The sequence below is a fragment of the Falco punctatus genome, assembly GCF_963210335.1.
Source record: "Falco punctatus genome assembly, chromosome: 1".
NCBI lineage: Eukaryota > Metazoa > Chordata > Aves > Falconiformes > Falconidae > Falco > Falco punctatus.
In genome coordinates this window covers 75,646,269-75,669,319 of record NC_137580.1, presented here as the reverse complement: position 1 = coordinate 75,669,319, position 23,051 = coordinate 75,646,269, and the positions used below count along the sequence as shown (strand labels likewise).

General features: G+C 47.4%; 3 protein-coding genes across 3 annotated transcripts; 1 reads left to right on the top strand and 2 right to left on the bottom strand.

The window, feature by feature from the left end:
• The first annotated feature begins 2,776 nt into the window (after nt 1-2,776).
• On the top strand, nt 2,777-23,045 carry LOC308067873 (putative E3 ubiquitin-protein ligase HERC3). Its single transcript, XM_080397463.1, has 23 exons — nt 2,777-3,019; nt 3,836-3,968; nt 4,257-4,333; nt 4,869-5,090; nt 5,816-5,907; nt 6,499-6,629; nt 7,398-7,543; nt 7,839-7,915; nt 8,230-8,324; nt 9,990-10,049; nt 10,806-10,908; nt 11,072-11,255; nt 11,599-11,777; nt 12,909-13,004; nt 14,205-14,309; nt 14,384-14,506; nt 17,667-17,807; nt 17,888-18,054; nt 19,139-19,205; nt 19,410-19,489; nt 20,503-20,686; nt 21,082-21,181; nt 21,820-23,045. The coding sequence occupies exons 1-23, from the start codon at nt 2,938-2,940 to the stop codon at nt 22,032-22,034; spliced, it is 2,859 nt and encodes a 952-aa protein (XP_080253589.1). The 5' UTR covers nt 2,777-2,937; the 3' UTR covers nt 22,035-23,045.
• PIGY (phosphatidylinositol glycan anchor biosynthesis class Y) lies at nt 16,273-17,010 on the bottom strand (the record flags this gene model as incomplete). The annotated part of the gene is made up of 1 exon (XM_080397661.1): nt 16,273-17,010. The coding sequence occupies one exon, from the start codon at nt 17,008-17,010 to the stop codon at nt 16,780-16,782; it is 231 nt and encodes a 76-aa protein (XP_080253787.1). The 3' UTR covers nt 16,273-16,779.
• On the bottom strand, nt 17,053-17,544 carry PYURF (PIGY upstream open reading frame; the record flags this gene model as incomplete). Its single annotated transcript, XM_080397637.1, has 2 exons — nt 17,342-17,544; nt 17,053-17,194 (listed from the first exon to the last, which is right to left on the bottom strand). The coding sequence occupies exons 1-2, from the start codon at nt 17,527-17,529 to the stop codon at nt 17,053-17,055; spliced, it is 330 nt and encodes a 109-aa protein (XP_080253763.1). The 5' UTR covers nt 17,530-17,544.
• Nucleotides 23,046-23,051: the final 6 nt, after the last annotated feature.

The following is a 23,051-nucleotide window of genomic DNA, read 5'->3' as shown; positions in this document are numbered from 1 at the left end:
GCCGCGGCGGGGGAAACCCCTCCCCGGCGGCGCCGGCCCCGGCCCGGCCCCGGTCACGGCCGCGGTCACGGCCCCCGAGGCGGCACCGGGGCGCCGCCGCCCTCGCGCGGTCTCGGCCCTCGGGGTGCCGTCCCGGCTGCCCCGCAGCTCTGGCATCACGTCGGTCCCCCCGTCCCTGCCGGGCTCAGCCCCCAGCCGCGGGGCTGCAGGGCCCCGGTGACCGCCCGAGCCGCCGGCCTCCAGCGGGAGCGGGGAGGGGAGCACAGCTGTCAGGTTCAAGCGCACATACTTGGGACAACGTTGTCGCCCGCTGCCTTTGTTCACCTTGGCTTGTCGCACCTGCCCCCGGGCGGCTCCCGAGGGATCCCCGAGGGGCTGGGGGATGTTGTCACCAGCAGAAACTGGGAGTATTCCTCGGGCAGCACTGGGAGATGCTGCTTGAGTCTGTCGGGATGGTGCTGTGAAAGTGCAGCACCCCAAAGCATGGCAATGCTGTTAGACCCCGAGGGCGGTGGGGTGTGCAGGGGGCTCTTGTCTGCCCTCAAGCTCATTCCCCCTCCCGGGCCTGGCTGCACCTGTGGGGCTTCATCTCGGGCAAGCAGTGCGGGCTGAGGCGATGCTCAGCCCCGGTACTGCTGGGCCAGCACCACGGGCACTGCCTCGGCACTGCGAGAGGGAAGGATGGCAGGCATCGGTGTCCCTCGCTGCGAAACGCGGGGATGCAGCACTGCCCAGTATGGGTTGTCAGAGGTTGTGTCCTACTGGGTGGCCCCTGCATCACCGTGTCCTTTCCCATGTGGAACAGCTGGTGGCTGTGAGTCAGACAGACTGGTGGAGGGGGGCTGCCAGTTCCCCACGCTCCCAAATTTGCACTGGAAGGACTGACCCGATTGTGCCTGTTCAGCTGCTGACACTGTGGGAATGGGCTTCCACTGCGTGCTTCCTTGGCTCCCTGGGGCCCACCAAGAGATGGACATTCCACCTGGGACATCATGGCAACTGCAGCCATTTCCTTGGATTTCTCCATTCCCCTCACCCTGAATGTGCTTTGTGCTGTTCTCTTGGGAAAAGGGCTGCCCTCATAACCAAGCAGTACACCAAGCGCAAGGTTTGACACATGGGAATTTGGGGTTTTGCTTTTGCTTTTGGTTTGTGGTTTTTGTTGTGTGGTGGTTTTTTTTTGGTTTTTTTTTTTTTTTCTGGGTAAGTCACACAAACAGGGGTGAAATGGACAAAGTATTAACAGACATCTGTGAAATCCAGTTCTAGCTATGAAATCCATTTTGCACAGTTCACCTCTTTCCTCTGTCTCCTGCTAGTTGCCAGGCACCTCCCTCACGGACCCCCAGATTCCTGTTGATCAGACTATCACCAGCCCTGATACCCCTTGGGCAGAGACCCACAGGGTGTTTCAGGAACCTGCAGCAGGTAACCAGAGCGAGCCTGTCTGACATGAAGTCACTGTCAACGGTCCGTTTGGTGGGAGGAAAGATGTAGCTCCAAAAGGAAGAAGGACATCAACGTGTTTCCTTTCCTCCCCTCGAATCTCTTAATTTGAGCCTCTTCAATCTCTTCAATCTCCAAGCCTCTGCTTGGAGAGGTTTTTCCTCCCAAGGAGGAGACAGTTCTTACTGTGGTGCAGAAGGACCTCTAGTGTCGCTTTGTAGCTCGTGCTTTGGCCTCACAGCTCTGGCTCTGCATTTCTAGATCTCAAGACCTTCCTACATACTGTGGAAGGAGATAAGGTCCCATAGTGGGTGTAGGGAGGTGGCTGGGAAACACAGACTGGGTTGCACCTCCCTGGGGGAAAGTCAGCTACTGTAAGCCCCAGGGTCACCTTGCTTTGCTTCCATGGCTCCTCCACATTCTTTTTTCTTCACGCGAGGGACTTCCGTGTGCCTTTTTGTGCGCCACAGGCTGCTCCATTCAAATGTATTCCATTAAATGCTCCTGGCATCTCAGTAGTGAATTTTCCACTGTGTTTCAGTGGATGCCAGCATAAATCTGGGGATCCATGTTGTGCTTCTTGGGTCTTTTGTTGGGTTCCCCGCCAAGATCTGTGCTTAGTGTTCAGCAGCATTACATTTTCTTGAGCAGACTGAATTCAGTGAATCAGTGGACGCTACGAGGAATACAGTGAAAAGGCTCTTAGGTGTTTTGATCCACTTCATCACGGGCATCCCTGATTTCACCATCACGATGGGCCTGCATGCACCACTCCTGTGAGAAAGCGTGGGGGGTGGGCAGGTGGGGTGGCCTTTCCCGGGGGGAAGCTTCCAGGGTCTTTGAAGGTAAGGGGGAGGTTGAGCAGACGGTAAGAGAGACTGTCCAAGAATGGATGCAGACGGCTTTCAGGTGTTGATACATTCCTGAAGCGGCCATTTCACCTGTGCTCAGCTTCACCCCGCCAGGCAGCGCCCCGGCTTCGCACGGGCTCTCAGGATCCAGGGAGCAGCAGGGCAGGTCTCTGAGCCCACGGAAAGCTGTGGAGGGACACGGGCGGGTCACTCGCCGAGACGAGTAATTAAGGCAAACGGGTGCCTTTTCCCCACTGCACCCCGCGGTGCCCTGCCTGCCCTCCGCCCTCCCGCCGCCGGCCGGGGGGACCCGGCAGCGCCCCAAACCCTGCAGCCCCCCCCAGCCCGGCAGCGCCCCCAGCCCGGCAGCCCCCCCCAGCCCGGCAGCGCCCCAAACCCGGCAGCGCCCCCAGCCCGGCAGCGCCCCCAGCCCGGCAGCGCCCCCAGCCCGGCAGCTCACGCGTTCTCAGGCAGGGCTGCGGGTTTACCGCTCCGGGGGCGGTCGCGCCCGCTGCGGCTCCTCCCGCTGCCGCGGCACCCGCCAAGTTTCGGTTTCGGTTCCGTTTCCCCGCCGGGGCGGGGCGTTCCCGGTGCTGCCGCCGAGCTGCCGGGCGGCCGGCGGGGACCGGCGAGCGGGGAGATGGCGGCGGGACGGCGGCAGCAGCAGCGGCGTCGGCGGGGCCGGGGAAGCGGCTCAGCGCAGCGTCCGCGGCAGACGGGAGGTAGCGACGGGGGGAGCGGGGGGGCGGCCGGGGGCCGGGGCCGGGAGCCTCCCGGCTGGGGGCTGCACTCGCCCCCGGAGCCGAGCGCGCCGAGGGGGGCTGTGCTGGGCAATGGGCACGGATCTCCCTCTGGCTGCACGCACGGGGGAGGTGCGAGCAGGGTGGACAGCGAGCCCCCAGCAGCGAGGGGGGGCAGGCTGTGCCGGGGAGCACCTTTCAGCTGGGGCATCCCGGGTCTCAGGCGCCTGTGCTGCGGTGGGGCTGCACACGAATGACGGTGTCTGGCTGGTGCCCCGGGGTCGGGGGAGCACCTGCAGCCCCTCAGCTGCAGACCAGAAGGGACATCCTTCAGCTCTATGTAGGCGGTTTCTGAATTCTCCGTCATTGCTTCTCCAGTAAAACATCCGACTTTAAGGCACCCCACCCCCAAGGCTGTGACAAATCCGGGGTGATCAGGTACCTCAGGAAGTGCTTTATCTCCCCAGGACACTCTCCACAGCTGTGCAAAAGTAACAGAGTGTGCTTCTTGCTGACGTTTCACTGATCATCCCTGCAGCTGGTGGCAGAGCAGCCTAAGAGATGGAGAAATGTCTTTTAGTGCTAGTCAGGAGAGTCATCTGGCATGCAGTGGGTAGGACACTGAAACCCCAAGGGGCTGGAGAAAATAAGTTGTACACGCTTGTCTCACTTTTTCCTGAGGAGCAGAAGCTCTTGGTGAAGGCGGTAACACACAGAGAACTTGGGGAGGGGGCCAAGATGGTTAGGATGCCTGCTGCCTTGGCGTGACCGTCGTGCCTGTCTGTATTTGTTCTGCAGAACACGTGCAGTCGCAGAGGAACGAGAAGGTGCAATGCTCAAACCACGATGCAACACATACCCTTGTTCTCTCCCCTGATGGGAAGCTTTCCGAAGGCTGGGTTACAGCGTCAGCCGCCGGCTCTAAGACAAGGTAAGAAGCTTTCATGGGGTGGAGGTTGGGATGGGAGCTCTCAGAAAATGCGGCCCGCTTTTCCTGAAGGTAACATCCCTGAAACTGAGGCACGCTCCTGTTGTAGAGAGGGAACTGGAACTTTAACCTTCCATTACTAGGTAGTAGAGTGAATCAGCTTACAGGCGACCTATATTTTTCCATGTAATTTCCGCTAAATGTGCTGGGATTCGGTGAGCAGACGATCTTCATCCTTTACTTTGTCTCATGGCACAGCATCTATCTATTTTTTTCTCCTTATTTTTGTAGGCTGGTGAAAGAACTAGGAAACAAAGATATTGTTCAAATAGCATGTGGGGACGAGCATGCCATGGCGCTAACCAGAGGTAACCTCTTTCAACCACATTTTTTCCTCCAGATGGGAGTCACATTATGGCAGGCTTGCTCTCAGAAGGGAGTGTTTGAACAACTTCCAGTAGTTGGTGACACCATTAGAGAGCAATGAGCGGTGGGTAGGGGACACAAAGTGTGCTGGCTGTCCCAGTACCCAGGGACCTGCAGCTCTGTCTCCCTCTGGTCCTTGAGCACAACCCCTCTGCAAAGGTGCATTGTGGAAAGCAGACATAGCCACCTCGCTCTGCGGTCACCAGACCTGCTCACTCTTAAGTTGGAGCACCTCTCTGGTTGGTTTTAGAGGTGGAAGCACACCCTGCCTTTATTCTTGCTGTGCTCCATCACACGGGCAGTATGGGACCACCCCAAAGGGGTCAGAAGCAAAGAGGGACTTCTAGCTGCAGGTGATGGTCTCACCTTGGAGCTTGGTCTCTGAGAACAGCGCTGATTTTCGCTCCCACTCCCAAAATGCAGACACTCAAAGGAAGCAGTGAGGCTGACCTGTTTTCTTTTGTTCTGTGTGTGAAGGAGGTGAGCTCTTCACCTGGGGCCAGAACGCCCATGGACAGCTCGGAGTGGGGAGCCAAACCACGTGCATTCCCAAACCACATCTGGTAGAAAGACTGAAGGGCATCTCGCTCGCTCAAATTGCTGCTGGAAGAGCTCACAGTGCTGTTGTATCACTCTCTGGAGCTGTGTACTCCTGGGGAAAAAACGATTTTGGACAGCTGGGACTCGGAGACACAGAAGGTAGGGAAGGACAGCAGTAGGAAGGTGTTTTCCTGGCCAGTGAGCTTCCCGCAGACACAGGAGTGGCTCCTCAGGACTGTCAAGCCCCTTTAGAGCAGCGGTGGATGGTAAAGTCATTTGGAGAAAGTATATCTGCGTAAGTTCTGTTTCCTGACCAGAAAGGTCATGCTACAGAGAACTTCCATTCATTTTATGCGGCCAACTGGATAGCACAGGCTCTTAAAACCTCATGTCTCAGAGGTCTCTTTCCACTCCCATTCTCTCTCCAGGCAGTCTTGCATGAAATAAACTAATTTTATACCTCTCTGCCTTCTGTAATTCTCTGTAAACACAAGGTGAGAGAAGAATTAAAATCACCCATTGTCTTCAAACCTAGAAGGCTACAGCAGAGGTGCCCTAGCCTGAAGTCAGTGGGATCTGAATGAGCCCACATCCTTGAGAGTCAGATATTTTGAAGCCAAGTGCCTTTTGGCAAGCAGATGTGAAAGCACTGCGTTGTTTCAGATCAAATGTAAATGAAAAGACAATCCTATGAAAAAAGACAGAACATTGTAAGAAAGAATATGTTATCATGGCGGGTAGAAAACAACTTAAACCCAAGCTGTAAATGCATGAATTCCTGTAAGAGAGGACTGAAAAGTGCAAACCCTCCATATTTTCTAAATCTTTCTTTGTGTGAGACCCCCCAGCACTCTTTCACTTTAGCAGCGCTATCTTCTTTCCAGACAGGAGCTGCCCATTGTACATCGGGGCGTTGGAGCACTGGAAGACTGTATTTATCTCATGTGGGGCAGATCATACTGCAGTTCTCTCCAAGGTGAGTCTGAAATGGAAATTCAGCGTCTGAGACCTCACCCTGCAATAAAAGATAACATGGCTAAAAGTCAGCACAGAGAAACTGGGATGGCAATGCCTGCTTCCATCCGGGTTTGAAGTCGATCCCCAAGGGATGCTTACTAAGCTATTGGGAAAACTGGCCTTTTCTCACATTCCCGTCACCTGCACGCAAACTTTTGCAGGGATGTGGTGAATGGGAGTTCTGGGGCAAAGAGGTGCAGTTCCACTCACAGTGCTTTTTGAAAATATTTTCTTTTTTTATAGCATATTGGGGACTTCAGAAAATGTGACCAATACCTAATTCACTTGGGTTCACTCATAAAAGTAAAATTCTTAAGTGACAGGGAGTTATTCTCAGGAGCTAAATTGCTTTTCTCAGGAGTTAAATGATTTGGCCATTACAGTGTAGGGTTAGGCTTGATGTGAACGCCACCTGGCCACCTGCGTTTGAATCGGGGATGTTTTGTATCAAGTCCCGTTTAACTGTGTCGTGCCGGCTGTCACTCCGTGGTGACCATCTGAACACCATTAATGATGCGGCGATCCTGTTGTTTGTTCCTTCACCTTCAAGGAGGGGTTGGTGTGCACCTTTGGAGCTGGAGGGGCCGGCCAGCTTGGTCACAACTCCACCCGGAATGAACTCGTGCCTCGTGTGGTGGCCGAGCTGTGGGGAGCGAGAGTCTCGCAGGTTGCCTGCGGCAGGTGGGACAGTACCAATAACATCCCTTCTAAGGTCAAGGTCCTAGGGGAATCACTGGAGAACAGTAGGGAAGGGAGTCACCGGGATGTTGAACCTGCATCCCAGTAGGTCAGCACTGTCAGAATATTGACCACTCTCCAAGTGTAAGCCACCCTTCTACCCCAGCAAAAGCAAAACCCTCAGCCCCTGCCAAGCAGAGGGAGAGGGCAAAACCCCAGAAGCCCTTGGTTTTTCGATCTTGTAAGAAATGAAGGGTGTACTGGGTTCCAAAGGGCAAAAGCCTGTCAAAAGCCTTTGTCAGGAAGGTCACCGAATTCCTTTTCGCTTTGACAAACTGGTGCGTCCTTAGAAAGAGTTAAAGAGCGGTGGTAATTACCCAATTTCATTCTGCCTTTCTGGAACTGGGCCAGAAAAAGTGTCCTGTCAACTTTCCTGGGCTTTGTATCATGCTCGGCAGCACAAAAGTTGCGCTTGTAAAAACGGCAGGACGTGAATCTAGCAAGGCATAACCCTTTATTTTTGTATGTGGAACCGGGGTAAATCACTAATATTAGAGGATAGTATAGATTTGAGTCCTGATGTTCCTTTATTGCTGCCTGTTTATGCAAGGAAGGGTTCTAAGACTTTGGTTAAAAGGATTCTGCAGCTGGACCTTCAGGGCTTCTAAAGACAAGCCTCAGCTATCCCCTCTGAAAACATTATCTGTAAATTTGGTTCTGACCAGCCCAGTGGTATTAGCTTAGTATGACCATTTTTCTTTTTCTGAACAGACAGCACACCCTGGTCTATGTCCCTTCCTTGGACAAAGTCTATTTCTTTGGTTCTGGTGAAGGACAGCTGGGAGATGAGAGAAAGCCTAATCAGTTGATACCACTTCCCATCGATTTACCAGTGAACCCTGGAAAATCCTGTCAGGGTAATGACCACTGCAGATGTGTACAATCTGTATCTGTTTCTCCCAGGGAGATGCTTGCTTTCTTGATTTCATGTTTACACCGCGAGACTAACATTACATCTCATGCTTGCTTGGTCATCCCAATAGATTCTACAACAGATAATTCCATTTGCTGCTTGATTTATCATTGTGGGTAATGGCCGCATAGAATCAACTTTTAGACAGACAGCTACTATCCAAGGGTTTTTTTTTACTGTGTGCTGTGTGCTGAACTCTCTGAAGATAACAACTGTTTCATCTTTTTATTTGTTCACAGAAAACAACACGTCACAAAAGGTGATCGAAATTGTCGCAGGAGGAAACCAAAGTATTGTCCTTTGCAAGGAGAACCAGGTATGTGCATATTTGATCATGGCTTCTAATTTAACCATCGTTCACATTACTGCTGGAAACATTTGGATTTTCTGTCCTGCTTTTAGTGCTCCAAGTTCATATACATCTCTTGCAGTTCTTTCCATGCTTACCCAGAAACTAACTTGTATTGCAATACTATATATCTGTCCTGTGGTTAGTGCATCTGGATCATGCTGTGATTGACCATTAATTTGTTCATACTTAGGCCGAAATCTTGTAATGATTGGCTTGAAAAAAAGAATCCCATCTGCTAGACCTGTAATCTTGCCAATATTTTCATGCATTTCACACAGAATTCCTATTTGAATGGAATTGCCACTCTGAAGGGTGAAGAAGCGGATGCATGGGTTTCTAATTCCAGTTTGCAAGATTGGAACAGTATAAGAAAGTAAGTCAGAAACCTGCAGGTTTGTTGGGTTTTTTCCCTCTGATACATGATCTTCTCTAAAAATCCTTATTTCTGGAGACTGTTGTAGGAACTGATGTTCAGGAATTTAGCTGAGACGGAGTCTTGTACCAGCACTTCTTACCTAGTTTTTTGCACAGGAAAAGAAGCTGTTCATAAGCAACAACCCTTCAATAACCCTTTTGCAGGAACAGAGCAGACTTACTGCTTGCCTTTGGAAGCCTGCCCTCCCCCTCGTCTTGAGCAGAATGGTTATTAAGTTGATGAAGAGCCGACAGGTTAAATCACCGAAAGATTCAGTCTGCAGGCAGACCGAGACCTTGTGCAAAAATTGTAATCCAGAGTACCCAAACTGGAATGTTTTGTGTGTGTCAGCATTTAAAAATCAGTGATCCCTTCTTTAGTTACCCATTTTCAAAAGCATTTGAAAAAGGGTAACCCATTTTCAAAAAAAAATTACCCATTTTCAAAAGCAGTAAGTATATACTACTGTGGGAAGCCTTACACTTAGGGCTGAGAATTATGATTATGTAGCCTTTTTTCAGATCTTACGTGGGAGGTTATTTTCTTTGGCCGAGTCTAATCCCAGCTGCTGATTTTGAGCATTTAAAAATCTTGGCTGATTTGGATCTAAACGTTTCCCTGACCATTTTTAGTGTGGTTTGGATCATCTGGAAAGTGGTTGTTGAGAGGGTTCTTTCCAGATCTCAATAGGAAGGGCCTGACAGCAAATATCTTAATAAAATAGCTGCTTTAATAAGAGTAGAACCAGGAATACAGGTAGTGAGTAAGCCTAGTGTCCCTTCAGATGCTGGGAACCCAGCTTTCACACAGCAGCAAATGGATACTCTGATGGATTTTCCCCCAGCCTGCTACAAAGGCCCTGCCAGTGGAGGGGTTCCTCCTCCAGTGCCTTTTATTTTGTATAACAAACCAAACCAGATGTTGAGGTTTAACCCCAGCTGGCAGCTAAGCACCACACAGCTGCTTGCTCACTCCGCCCAGTGGGATGGGGGAGAGAATCAGAAGAGTGGAAGTGAGAAAACTTGTGGGTTGAGATAAAGGCAGTTTAATAGGTAAAGCAAAAGCAGAGCAGAACAAGGCATTCATTCCCCACTCCCCATGGGCAGGCAGGTGTTCAGCCATCCCCAGGAAGGCAGGGCTCCGTCACGCGTAATGGTGCCTTGGGAAGACAAATGCCATCGCTCCAAACATCCCCCTTCCTCCTTCTTCCCCCAGTTTATATATACTCAGCACGACATCCTATGGTATGGAGTATCCCTTTGGCCAGTTCGGGCACCGAACCCAAACCACAGCACTGCACCAGCTACCGAGGAGAAAATTAACCCTATCCCAGCTGAAACCAGGACACCAGATACCATCCCAGCCTGTCAGGGGAAGGTATCTCCATCATAACACCCACCGACAGGAGCAGGTTCCCTTACAAGGCCCAGGAGAGCAGGGCTGGCTTGCTGGAGATCGCCAACTCCTTGAATACAATCTCTTCTGCAACACTGTCAATACAGTGGTGCTAAGAAAACTTCCATGTGGTTGAGTGCAGACACACTCGTATACACATTTTTTGTTCTTTCAGTATTAAAAACGTGAAGTTGAAAGGATTGACTTTGGTTTCTTTTTTACCATCAGGAATATCAAACTCATCTTTTCATCTGAGGCTTGCATCAATGGAAGCTTCCTGGAGAAAAGGTAGTGTGCATGACTTAGACATAACAGAATGTATTGGCTGCATGAAAACTGATACAGAGGAGTGAAAATTGGCTACCGAATGTATTTGGTGCAACTGACGTCACAGGAAGGAGTATGAAATGGAAACATGGATAGTAGGGGCTTCCTTAGGCAAAAAATGCACTTTTCTGGCAACTTGTCTGGAATTTGCAGGGCAACTGCTTAACTCCTTCATAAGCTTTAATTTCCTAATGTACCAAATTTGTACCAAACATGATGCAGAAAGTGTTATTTTAGGCTTCGTATGTAGAGAAGATTAGTCGTATCTGAATTTGCGAGAAGCAAGTCTGTATTTTTCAAAACTCAAGCTAAAATTAAGGGTTTTATCCCCCCAGCCATATTGAAATTTGCTATAGAAGCTCACATCTGGCAGATTATCCTACGGTGACTTTTCACAGAGGATGGTAATCCCTTTAGGCAATGTTACAGGTCCCAAAGGCTCCACAATAGCTCCTCCCAGCACTGAAGTGCAAGTCATTTTAGGGTGAAATACAGGAACCCCACCATTAACAGTACACAGCCACACAAGGCAGGAAAGACAATATTCAACAGGTCACACCACAGTGAGGATATCTTCTTAGAACAGATGAAATTATACCCACTGGAGCTGGGGCTGAACTTTCCAAGTATTTTCTGATGTTAGGGTGTTTCACTGCTTGGTCAGTAACAAACCCAGCTTCTCACATGAGTTGGTTTTATTTTTTTCCTTTGTGATAGAGACAAACATTTCAAAACTTCCAAAGAAGTCTCAGGTGTAGACGTGTCAGAAGTGAAACGTTTTTATGAGAAGATCAGCATGCAGCCAAAAGTCTTTCAGGAGGTAAGGATTTGGTATAAAGATTCTCACTACACAGTTACTGAGGAGCCCTGGATTTGTGCTTGAAACTTGGGAATTTCATGCCAACCTAATTCATAGATGATTTTGGCAAAACATAATTGCCTTTTTAATTCTTGTCTTTTTTTTTTTTTTTTTTCCTTTGAAGGTGCAAAGGGAGGTGGAGAAGTTACTGCCATCATTGTCTTCCTCTCCCATCTCACCTGAAAATTTCAGAGTCTACTTGATCTTGCCTTTCCTTCTGCAGGGAGAGGATGACAGCTCTTACCATTCTCTCAGGCTTCTAGCACAAGCTATCATGAAGCTCCAGCCAAAGGACCTACAAACTCTTGGTAGGGTTTTATGATGATAGAACCAAATGATTTAAATGCTTGGTCATTTTCGTCTGCAGAGCAAGAGTTAGTATTGCTGATGTAATTTGTTCCAGAGTTCAGCCTGAAAGAAATGTTTTTGGTAGAAACATGGGGACTATGCAGCAAGACATAAGAAAAAACAATCTCAGTCTGAGATTTCCTAATTTTTGTAGTGCAAAATTGAGCCTTTTTTTTTGGTTTGTTTTTTTTTTTTTTTTTGTTTAGTTCATTTGATTAAAAGAGAAAATGTAGCTTTATCCAGAAATGGCAGTTATTTGCATGTTACCTGTGACAGATACTTCACTAGCTGTTTTCTTTGCAGAATGCCTATGGTCAAATCTAGAAACAGCCTTTTTCAAGGAGCTGGTCACTATATATCAGAGGGTTTCGGAGAAAAACCTGATTGATTTTTTCCTGGAAGTCAGAGAAAGCCTAAGAGACCCCTTCAGCCTGCACCCACATGAAACAGTGACTCTGCAAATACTGCAGATTCTTTACCAGGTGAGAGAGTCTTTGGACCCTGATCAGATAGGGTGTATCAGTATGAGCTAGAGTATTTTAATCCATTTTACTTGAATTTTCTGGGTTTCCTTCTTACAAGGGAACATGTCACTTGACATGGTTTCAGGAATCTTTTCCGCTGTACACCAGCATAGCTTTGAAGGAATCCTGCTCTGGAGTTGTGCCTGGTTGACCCTCTATAGAAATGAAGAGCTGAAGGACCTTACAGCCCCTGGCAGGGGGAGGGATGCTTTCGGTGGTGTGAGGAGCACATGCATCGATGTGTACAGGGCTGTGGACGTGGTGTCCCATTCCCCTTTCTGCTGGTGAGATCCCTCACCCCAGTAACTGCTTACAGCACTTGAAAGACAACCCACCTGCTTGGCGCATCGTGGGTGCCACAGTAATGCTGTGTGATGCTTTAAGAGCCTGTTGCCTGAGAAATTTTCTGGGACAACAGAATTAGAGCATCTTCAGCTGCACACAAGCAAGGGGAATAAAAGGGGCAGTAACTGCATTCTTCTTGACAACCATCCTTTCTCCTGCTGAGATGTTCAAAGTTTAGGAAAGTCAAGAGTTCAAGCATGCACTTAGTATGAATCAAAGAGTCGTTAAATTTTGTTCAGAGTTGAATATCCCTTTGGCTGAGAATGCAGATTTGGGCCTCAAAGTTTAGACTTTTGAATCTGCATTTATCTAGATAAATAAACTCAGAAGTGTAGCAGGCCTGCTCCTCCGTAAGTGGCTACATCATTTGGAGCTTTACATGTTCACCGTCCTCCCAAAGATCCTACCTTTGCCAGGCAACAAGTATGCACGTGAATAGGGAACTTCAGATTGTCCTGCAACATGAAAGATACCGAAAGTGAAACATACCTTTCCTCATGGAGTCTTGTTAAGGGATCTTCACTGTAAATGAAAATTGCTTTCCTACTAGTTTATACATGGCTTTCTGAGACTGGTCACTGCTGAGCACTGTGCTACTCGTAGCACTTCTATCCTGCTTCTGTGCAGGGTCTCAGAGCTCTTTCTGCTGAAAGCCCTGTTACTCCTTAGTTCTGTCTTGCCACACAGGCGCACAGCTCGCTAGATCTGCTCACACCCCTTTTCATATTGCATGTATCAATGCAGGTGAACTCCAGAACTGGTTTCAGAGTACAAGCAAACAACTTCTATGTGCCTCCAGTGAAAGAGATTGTCGCATTATGTTGGTCCTTCAATAAAGAAGTAAGTATATAACCTTACCAGCCGTGCAAAACACTCCCCCCCCCCCCCGTTTTATTGGCATGAGTTGATATGTATGAAGTCAACTCTAGACGCTAGCCCAGTACCTCTCAAAGACAATGTATTTTCCCTAGTCCTCCAGCTGTTCTAAATTATGCAAACCATTCACCATCCCAGTTTTTTAGCAGCTACAATAGCACCTTCCTTGAGATGACCCAGAGCTGTCCTCCAACATCTTAAGCAGCTCTGTTTGTGTTGAACTGATGGTCAGTGTGAAACAGCACCATGAGGGGATGGTTGCTATACTTCTTGTTCCTCTGGGTTTTATTATGTTTAATTAACAGAAATACTGTGAGGTCTCTTTAAACTTCTACATAGAAACCCTATTGAGCATTTCAATTTATTTAAATCTAAAAACAAAGCCGTGGTAATAAAAGATAGTCTGTGAAATGGTTCATTTCTTGATGATATGGAGGAGCGAAAATTAGCTACCAAATGCATTTGGTGCAACTGGCGTCACAGGAAGGAGTATGAAATGGGAACATGGATAGTAGGGGCTTCCTTAGGCAAAAAATGCACTTTTCTGGCAACTTGTCTGGAATTTGCAGGGCAACTGCTTAACTCCTTCATAAGCTTTAATTTCCTAATGTACCAAATTTGTACCAATTAACCAGAGTGGAGGAGGTTTGAGAAACAGTATAGAATCAAAAGCCAAAAAGGACATTATCTGAAGTTGCTTCCTTATCACACTGGAGGTGTAACACTTTGAAGTAGATTATTTTGTATACCAATATCTACTGTTGAGATTACAGATAATAAATGCAACAGGTTTTAACAACAATGTACCATGACCTGGGTATCCAGGACATTTTTACAGTGTGTTTTGGTTTAGCTGAATTACAGAAGAAGCTATTAAAATCACAATCCGTTTTATTCCTGGGGCACTGTAACACAAGTGTCTGCTTGCGCAGACAGCTCAGGTGCCTCTCCAGCGGGGTTTCCCACTCACAGAGGTGTTTAGAAGCTGGTTTTAGAAAGCGTGCCTCTGTTGGTGTAGCATTGATGTACAGAACAAGGGCATATTTCAGAGATACGGGAGTTTGCCAGGGTACAGACTGGAAGTTCAGTCTACACATATATCCCCAAACTCTGATTTTGCAAGAGAAAAATCAACACATCTTTTTCTTTTCCTTGTCATTTCAGACATCCCTATGGATGCTGAGCAAATATCCATGCATCTTTGACATGCAAGACAAGGTCATTGTTCATTATACAGAATGCAAGACTCTGGCCAGCACCTTTAGAGATGTAAGTGTGGCCGATTTTTTTACAATCTAGAAGAGATAAACACACTGCTAACAGACTGTTACTTCTATCTTCAGAGACACTTAACAGCATTAGTCCAGAAACACTGGGATTTTCCAGTCAGAAGATGGTGCCTTCTGGAAGACATATGGACCCATCTAAATGACGCATCAACGCAGCAATTCAGTAAGATCTTAAAGGTAAGATACCAAATTATATTATTTGTTAGCTCCAAATACATTGCTGCAGTGTTCTTTGGTTTTCAGTGTTACTAAAGTATTGGTAGAAGGGTTTCAGTATTACTGAGCATACAGCAGAACAGCTACTCATTGAATTATTACAAAACATGTTCTATGGGGGATGCACAGTAAATCTGGAGGGCAGTATCTTACATTCTTATTCCAGGTAGCCATCAAGCTTTGTTGGAGTAAGTCAAATGCAAGTGGCAGTGCTATTTACTGTGAGGTTGCTTTGGAGTCATGTAATAGGATTGCTCAGGAAACCGGTAATTGGTGAAGTCCATTACTACTACTGCTAGGCTGACTTTAAAGACTCTACGCTAGTTTGCTGTACGTGAAAATCCTGGTCGCTGGGGTGCCAGCCTTAAGAGGGCAGCAAGCAATGTAGCCACAAAAGCCATTTCTCTCATGGAGATGCTGCCTGAAGGGAAAGAAGGATAGTAACAGCAAGAGAGACGAAATGCAGCTCTATTTCTAGCCCTGCCCTGCAAAAGCTGTTAGATAGCTGACGTGGGAGCAGGGCACCTGCCCAGAGCAGAGCTCAGCTCAGGGACCATGTGCCATGTCAGTCACTGACACAAGGGCTGTCAGAGTCTGGCACCACACCTGCGCAGTGGGAACTATAAACATCAGTACCCTGTTACCCGGTTCTGGTTCTTTCCAAGTGAGCCTTCTTGCCAGCCAGAGCTGTCAAAGCTTTTCCTTCCTGTACACTTAGGAGAAGATTCACAATGGGTCCGAGAGTTACCTTTCCTTCCCCCTTCCTCACAACATCAGCTGAAAGAGGCATTTATTTATGGAGGTGAGAAGGCTTGGCTCTGTACTGTCCTCTAGATCTAGTCTCTCTCCACTGATTGTACAAGGAGCCCCAATAAACAGTTGCACTTAGCTAGTCAGCTCTTGAATACACCTCTTGTGGGCACTGCCTTTCATATTGCCCATCAAAGCATTATTTGCTCAGCAGCAGCCTGATAATTTAACTGCACTGTTAGTATCCCACCAAGAGACACTTAAGTCTGTAGTGTTTACAACTTGGTGCTGCATTCCTCCACTTTTCAGCAGGTAAGGGACATTAATGTGTTTGCGTTGCAGCTACAAACCACTCAGGAGCAAAACATAAACCAGAAAGCTTTGTAATAGATTATTGTAGCATTAGCCTGTCCCCCTCGTAGCTGTGTCCCATTAAGACATTTTGGCAGACAGTACCAAGAGCTCTGCATGTGACATCCTCATAGTGGTCTGTCACTCCATTCTTCAGTGTTGCTGTAAATGAAAACAAGGAAGGTTGAAGTATTTAGCAGAAGTATCTTCTGTTCCTGCGCTACTGAGGAGAAGATAGTGCTAAGGGGAAAGATACTCTACATACTTAACATTTGTAGCTGCCAACCTGGCTACCAAATCCTGGGCTCAGTTTGAGTGATTTTTCCTCTAACGTGTAAGCAGATGCCTCTTTAACAAAGATGACCTAGCCTGGCTATGAAACCAGGGCAATCAGACACATTTAACAAATAGTACAGGGACACACATCTCCTAAACAGACACTGGAATATGTTGGAGGCCACTCTGACAAAACCCCCAAATGCAGAAGTACATAATTTCTGTAGTGCTGTCATTTCCCCATCTTTTTCTTACCAACCCCCGCCCCAACAAACCCCCCAACCCCTGAAAAAAAACAGCAAACAAACAAAAAAACCCAAGCAAGCAGCTATTGGACACACAGACATGGCTATCATCCAAGTAAATGTCTTCATTTAACTCAAGTTTTGTTATTAAACGTCAGCCTAATTATGTTCTTCTGACAGTGAGAGAAATACATTTCAGTACACACATCGGTTCAAAACAAAGCCAAAGCTTGTAATTCAAAGAACAATTCCTATCGCTGCATAGTTATTGCTTATTATTTAAGATCAGTTATTTCAGACAGGGTACAGTTCTTCCTCATAAAAACCAATGACCACCTAGAAGATATTAATTCGTGCCACTACAAACACACAACGCTCTTGAAGGGATACACTAGAAGGAATTGATGCTTCTTGTTATTCCTCCTCTTTATCTGCCTTAGTAGTAATTAACAGGCTGCTGCAGATCACTTCACACAGTTCCAGCTACTACTAGGAAAATGATGACAGTCACTAGGGCCAGAAGGGAAATCTCTCAAATCAACTGCAATACCTGATGAGATTAAATAAATGGAGCTGCTTTAGAGAAGCCCAGGGGTTAGCAAATGCATCGCACTAGTTGTGCCTGAAAAGCTTAATCCCCATCCAGGTCCACAGGTGGAAGAATACATAAACCGGTATTGTAACAGGAAGGAGGAGACTGTAGAAACATAAGCTGTTTGTGCTGGTGCAGCCCTGTGGGAAGGTTTCATCGACACTGGCCGAGTAAAACAAGCCCGCTAGGGACAGGAGGGGCACCAGCACAGTCAGCGTGGGCAGGGAGGGGAGCACGCCTCCTCCCGCCATCAGTCCCACCAGTCCCAGTAGGCTGCTGTGGCTGGCGAGGCCTCAGGGCTGCTTCAAGCCCTCGGCTGGGGGCTTCTTCTGAGTCGTCCTGGCAGCCTCCGGGATCATGTTCGGGATGCCATCGATGACGGGGTACGCGATGCCCAGCTCCTCGTTAATGAGCTCGTTGGTAGCCTCTTCGTACCTGGCCAGGCAAGTCGGGGAAAAAAACCCAAAACAAACAACAAACCACAATGAAAAGAGGCGTGAGTAACCTGGCCCTGCCCCTCGGCAGCCCCCCTCGCTCGACCGGGGGCAGCAGCGGGCCGAGGGCGGGCAGCGGGGCGCTCACCTCAGCGGCCGCTTGGACAGCGGGCACACCAGGAAGCGCAGCAGCGACGGCTCCAGCGGCTGCGGCCGCGCCGATCCCGATCCCTGCCCCGGGTCGGGGTCCCGGCCCTGCCCGCCGCTCGCTGCGCGGCCGCCCGCCGCCGCCCCCCGCAGCACCGCCGCCGCTCCGCGCCCGCCGCCGCGCAGCATGGCCGCCGCCCCCGCCCGTCGCGCCGCTTCCGGTGCGCCGCCGGCCCGGCCCGGGCTGCGCCGCGGTGCGCCACGGGGGTTCCGCTCCGCCCGCGGGTGCCGCTGCCCCGGCGCTATGGGTGTCTCGGGGCTTGCAGGTGTCCTTCGTGGGCGAGGCCGGACAGGACGGCGGCGGGCTGACCCAGGAGCTCTTCAGCGTGGCCGCCAGGACCCTCTGCCAGCCCGGTACCGGGGCCTTCTGCCGCCTGGCCTCCGGCCTGGCCTGGTTCCCCAGCCAGGTAAGGAGCCGGCCCGCGGGGGCGGGGAGCCCGGGGCGGGGGCAGTCACGGCTTTTCTTACCTGCTTGTTTTTTAACCAGGTGCCGAGCTGCGAGGACACCTTCCACCGGGTCGGGACGCTGTTCGGAATGGCCCTGTATCACGCGAGCGTGGTGCCTGTCCCCTTCCCCAGGGCTCTCTATAAAAAGCTGCTGGGCCTGGCGCCCACCCTGCAGGACCTCGAGGAGCTGATGCCAGTCGCAGCCCGGTACGAGCCAGCCGTGGGCCCGGTGCAGGCCAGCCGCAGCCTGAGCTCTTGCTGGGAGGCCATGGCCGAGGCTGGGCTCACAGCTCAACACTGGGCGCGGAGATCCCCAGGGCTGTGTTCAGGGTGCCCGTGGCAGCTATGTTGGCCACCATGGAGCTGCTGAAGGCCACAGCTTCCCAAGGTGGCCCTTGCCCAAGGCACAGATGTTGCTCTTAAACAGAGGCCGGCACTGCCAAAACTAAAAGCCAAGCCCCATGGCTTAGGAGGGGTCAGGTTTCTGCTCCGTGTAAGCTTAAGTCCACAGAGTGAACATATAGTTCCAAACGCTCTGAGCTGTAGTTGAGACTTGAAAGAACTAAGCACCCAATTACTAATGTTGGTTTTTTTCTCTGATTTGCTAATTATCAGTTTCCACAATGTTGTTACACACAAGCACGGTGTTACCATACGCTGCAGTTGTGCCAAATTTGAGAGCCCGCATGCAGGGTTTCCACGAGCTGGGAAAGGAGGTTTCAGGCAGATACAACAGGGAGAGGTGCTGCTGCCACCAACGTAAAGCCTCTAGGTCTCTGATGCCCAGTTTTCTGTGCAAGTGCTATAGATAGCTGAGAAGATGGGAACCCCATCCAACAAGCCAATGACTGTGTCAAGGTGCAAAAGAGTCCTCAGTGAAGTGAAATGTCAGCTCACCTGCAATACTTTGAGAGGTGCTGCACCCCGAAACAGTTCTTTCAGATCATCCCTCTGATCCACAGTTCCTCGCTAGATGATATCTGGAAGAACTCGGCTGTGGTCCAAGCGCACTTGCTACTGAACTTTGTGTAAAGTTATCCCCACAGGGTGTGGTGATGGACTTGCCTGGAGTCCTTTGCGGTGAAGGCATTTGCCCTCATCTCTTGGCAGCAGTGGGATGTAAGTGTATAGATCAGTTTAGGGCCATACATAAAGGTTCTGTGTGAGTGTAGGTGTTGTGTATATACGTGCATTTAAATACTGCTTGTGAAAGGGTGGTTTTCAGCAGAATTTGAAAGTGCATTGAATGGTCACGTTTCTTCTCTGGTTTTTCCTCCTTGTTTTTTGAAAGGAGTCTTCAGGGAATTTTGGATGAAGAATGTGATCAAATCCTCGAGAGCCTGGACATGGACTTCACGGTAAGACATTATTGTGCCCTTCAGACATGCCATGTTTGTACTCGGGCAAGATGGTGTCCCACTGCAAATGACACAACTTGTCTGTAAACTCAAACTAGTAAGAGTACCATGTCAGACCCTGTAGAAAGAAAGAATGATAGATGTAGCACATATGTATCTGTCATTTATAGATGTAACATCCAATGTTTTCATTTGTTTACGTAGATAATGGAAGAAGGAGGTTCCACGGTTGCCATTGAACTAAAAAAAAATGGTGCCAACATTCCTGTCACTAGGGATAACAGGTCAGTTTTATTTTTCCTATATCTGTTGTCTTGTTGTGAGTGTATGAAATACCATATCTATATCCAGAAAGTACTGAACATCAGCATTGTGCTGTTGGTCTTGGTCCAACAGGTTGTATGCTTTCAGTTCTTAATTTACTTTCTGCATATGTACCAGACGTTGGCAGTTTGTGTAAGCGGTGGGTAAGAAGGGGATCCTTGGACATCCTGGCATCTGCATATACAGACATGCTTGGCCTTATCAGGGGAATTCCTAACAAATGTATAAAATACCCCGAAACAATATTTTCTTGGAAATACGGACAGTTTGTCTGGGAGCTCCAGCTATAGGTACACCTGTATAAGTTCCTTCTTAAAAGCAAAATGTTGCCTGCTTAGTTGCATATATGGAACGTATCTTGTATATAACAGAGAAAGAGCGATCTATCAATCTGTTGTGTCAATATTAACTTCAGCACAGGGGAGAGAGAGAAATTCTGTGGCCTGAGTTTGAGGACCAATAGGGATGCGTGAAAGGGCTGTTTAGGAAGCTTGAAGTATAGTGTTTACATTGAGTTGATTGTACGAGTGCAATGTCACTAAACAAATCCCCATCACAAATGCAAGGGTAAAACTGTACTGATAAGCAGTTGTGCAAATACCTATTTTGATTTCAGGGCATTGAATTCCTCAGCATTCAGTGGGGGGTTTGCTGAATTTACACCATTTAGGGCTGCTAGGTTCCATCTTACTAGTGACACGTCTGATAGGATTTCATTGGACTGTTCACATGAAGTACAAGGAGTGTTATCAAAATGAATCCATGTTGGCCAGCATTCTCTTTTATTTGTGATGATCCTCCCAGCTTATTCAGTGAATAAATAATTGGCAGTGTTGACTGCTTTCAGTAAGGACTGAATCTTTACAGTAGAGCAGGTCATACGGAATAAAGGAATAAGGAATAAAGTCCTCTATAATTCCCCTTTTAAAAAAGCACCTATTGCATTGCTTGTTTGATGAATGTATCTTTGCAGGAAAGAATTTGTTGACTTGTATGTGAATTACGTGTTCAATGAATCAATACGGAAGCCATTTGAGGACTTTATGCAAGGGTTTTTAAGAGGCTGCCCAGCTAGAAAGTGGAAGATGTTTCTCCCTGCAGAGCTCCAGATTGTTCTTCAGGGACATACAAAATTTGACTGGCATCTGCTGGAAGAGGTATTGGATACAAGCACAGTGCTTTCTGCTATATCTGCTGAGCATAAGCTCTTGACATGTTCCTTTGCTGAGTGCATAGGTCATGAACAAAAACCAGAAGCTCAAGGGACTCTTTTTTTTTTTTTTTTTTTTTTTTTTAAATTGTGTCATCATTTTGAGTCTGTTTCTAAACTACATCAGGTACAAGAACAGAGAGGACTAAAAATTAAATCATAGCTCAAGGGTTGTCATATGAATCTTTGAAAAACAAATGAACAAACAGATTCCAGACACTAAGAGGATTTGAATATCTATGAACAGGATTATAAAATTTATCGGATAAACTGTTGTTATTTTAAATAAAAATGGAAATAGTGAGGATTAACTGACCTGTTTTATTTTTATCTCTTCGACAGAATGTGATTTACATACAGTATAAAAAGATAGATCAAATCATTGGGAATTTTTGGACGGTGTTTCACAAGCTCCCAGAAGAAAAAAAGAAAATGTTTCTTGGTAATGTATCAAGCATTTTAATTTTTTCATAGCCCTTTTCTTTCCCCCACAACACACATTTTAGATGCACATGAAAAATGCTGTAGTTCCAAACAGCTTTTTGACACATCCCTGTGTCTGCCTGCCGTATTTTCTAGTGAAAGCCACAAAGAAATGGCACAAAAAATTGCACAGGCACAGCTCTGACCCTCCCTACATCCCTTGAGGCTTGCCTGAGTGCTTCTGACTACCTTGAAACTTGCAATTACTTTATCCCTTAATTTTATGGTTACCGGTTTTTGGTCAGAGGCCTCGACTCGTGTGAGCAGACTATGTTGATGTAAGCAGTTTAGCTTTCTCAAAGGATTGCAGAAGGTAGCTCATCTTTTTTAAATGCAGAAGGTCAAACCTAGCCTGGCCTTTGTCATCCACAGGGTCTGTATAAGTAAAAGTAAAAGAGGGCTTATAATGATTATGAATCAGCAAGAGGCTTTATTATATTCAGGTACAAATTCAACAAAGCAAAATGATTAGCTTATGGAAATAGCCATATTTTTACACTTAATTTTCCCTCATGATTTTCATCCTGTGATAACATTATCATGTTTTTTTCTAAATTTGCTAATGTTTTTTTGTTTTTCTTTTTCCCCTTCCTTCAGCTTTTTTGTCAGGGTCTGATCGAATCCCTTGCTATGCACTGGACTGTTTCAGATTTTCTATTGCAGATCCTCAAGTAGAAAATCCAGATGAGATGTATCCTTTTGTCAATACCTGCAGCCATATTTTGTTTCTCCCCAGATACAGAAATAAAAGAATACTCAAGAAAATGTTGCTTGATGCTATAGAGCATAATGAAAATTTTGGCTTGCCCTAACTCTTGGTCAGGAGCACTTTAAAGCAAAAACAAAAACCCAAGTCTTTGTTTCACTTGTCATATTTTTCTCTTAATAACTCCAGTTGACTTACTGGTTTCTACCCTGCCTTATTTTCACTGCACTTTATAAACATTTGGGTGTGTGCATTCACTAAGATTTTATATTGATTATAAAAATGAGCGTAGACTGGATACCTGATCGTTAGATTATAAAGTTAGGAAAGAAGAATCCTATTTAACCCACTTCCAAGAAGCAAGCTGATAACCAAGTATATTTAAATATATGTGCAACCTGTCTACGCTGTGCTGATCTTGTTTAGCTGGTGAGCTTTCAGCAGCAGGGGTTTTGTGATTTGTACATTACCAAACATGCAACCAGTATATGCTAGTCAGTCATTGTTGCAAGAGTAAATGCTAGGGTAAAGTTTTCATCTGCATTAGTTAAGAATTCTTTTGGGGAACAGCTAACGCTAAAGAGACATGTTCCTGCAGACTGTGAATTGAAGGAGCAGCCTGTGCTTACCTGGATATGGCCTTTGACTTACCTGAGAGAAGTTCTTAGGATAAGGATTTGATCACTCCTAGACTTTGTCAAAAGCTGTATTTGTAATGCATTAATGGACTTTTAATTATTTAGTGCAATAAAACTGTGATATTTGTCATGTTTCTTTATATCTTCTGAGAAGATACTTGGCAATGAAATCAAAATTTCAGGCTTGCAGAACAGCTCTGTCTACAGAATGCTGCGGGCTTGAGGCCTGCAGGGCTGCTGGAAGCTCATTGTGGAAACAGTGCCTAACCCTGGCAGGATGCTGACACTGTCAGGCAGGATGTGTGGTTTTCTGTGTATTTTGCTTCGTGTGAAATATATGGAGAGAGAGAGAGAGAGAGAACAGTCATGATTTTTCAGCAGTCTTATCTGTCCGTTTGTATGTTAAATGTGTCAGTGGATAAACTTATGTACAGAAAACTTTTATTGTGTTGAATTAAATGATGATTGATTAATTTTCACACCTG

What these genes read in the sequence shown, in the direction of transcription:
- LOC308067873 (XM_080397463.1), top strand. Translation starts at nt 2,938, where the DNA reads ATGGCGGCGGGACGGCGGCAGCAGCAGCGGCGTCGGCGGGGCCGGGGA. An exon ending in CCCTGGAAAATCCTGTCAGG is followed by an intron (nt 7,544 to 7,838) that starts GTAATGACCACT and finishes ATTTGTTCACAG; the next exon opens with AAAACAACACGTCACAAAAG. An exon ending in CCTGTCACTAGGGATAACAG is followed by an intron (nt 19,490 to 20,502) that starts GTCAGTTTTATT and finishes GTATCTTTGCAG; the next exon opens with GAAAGAATTTGTTGACTTGT.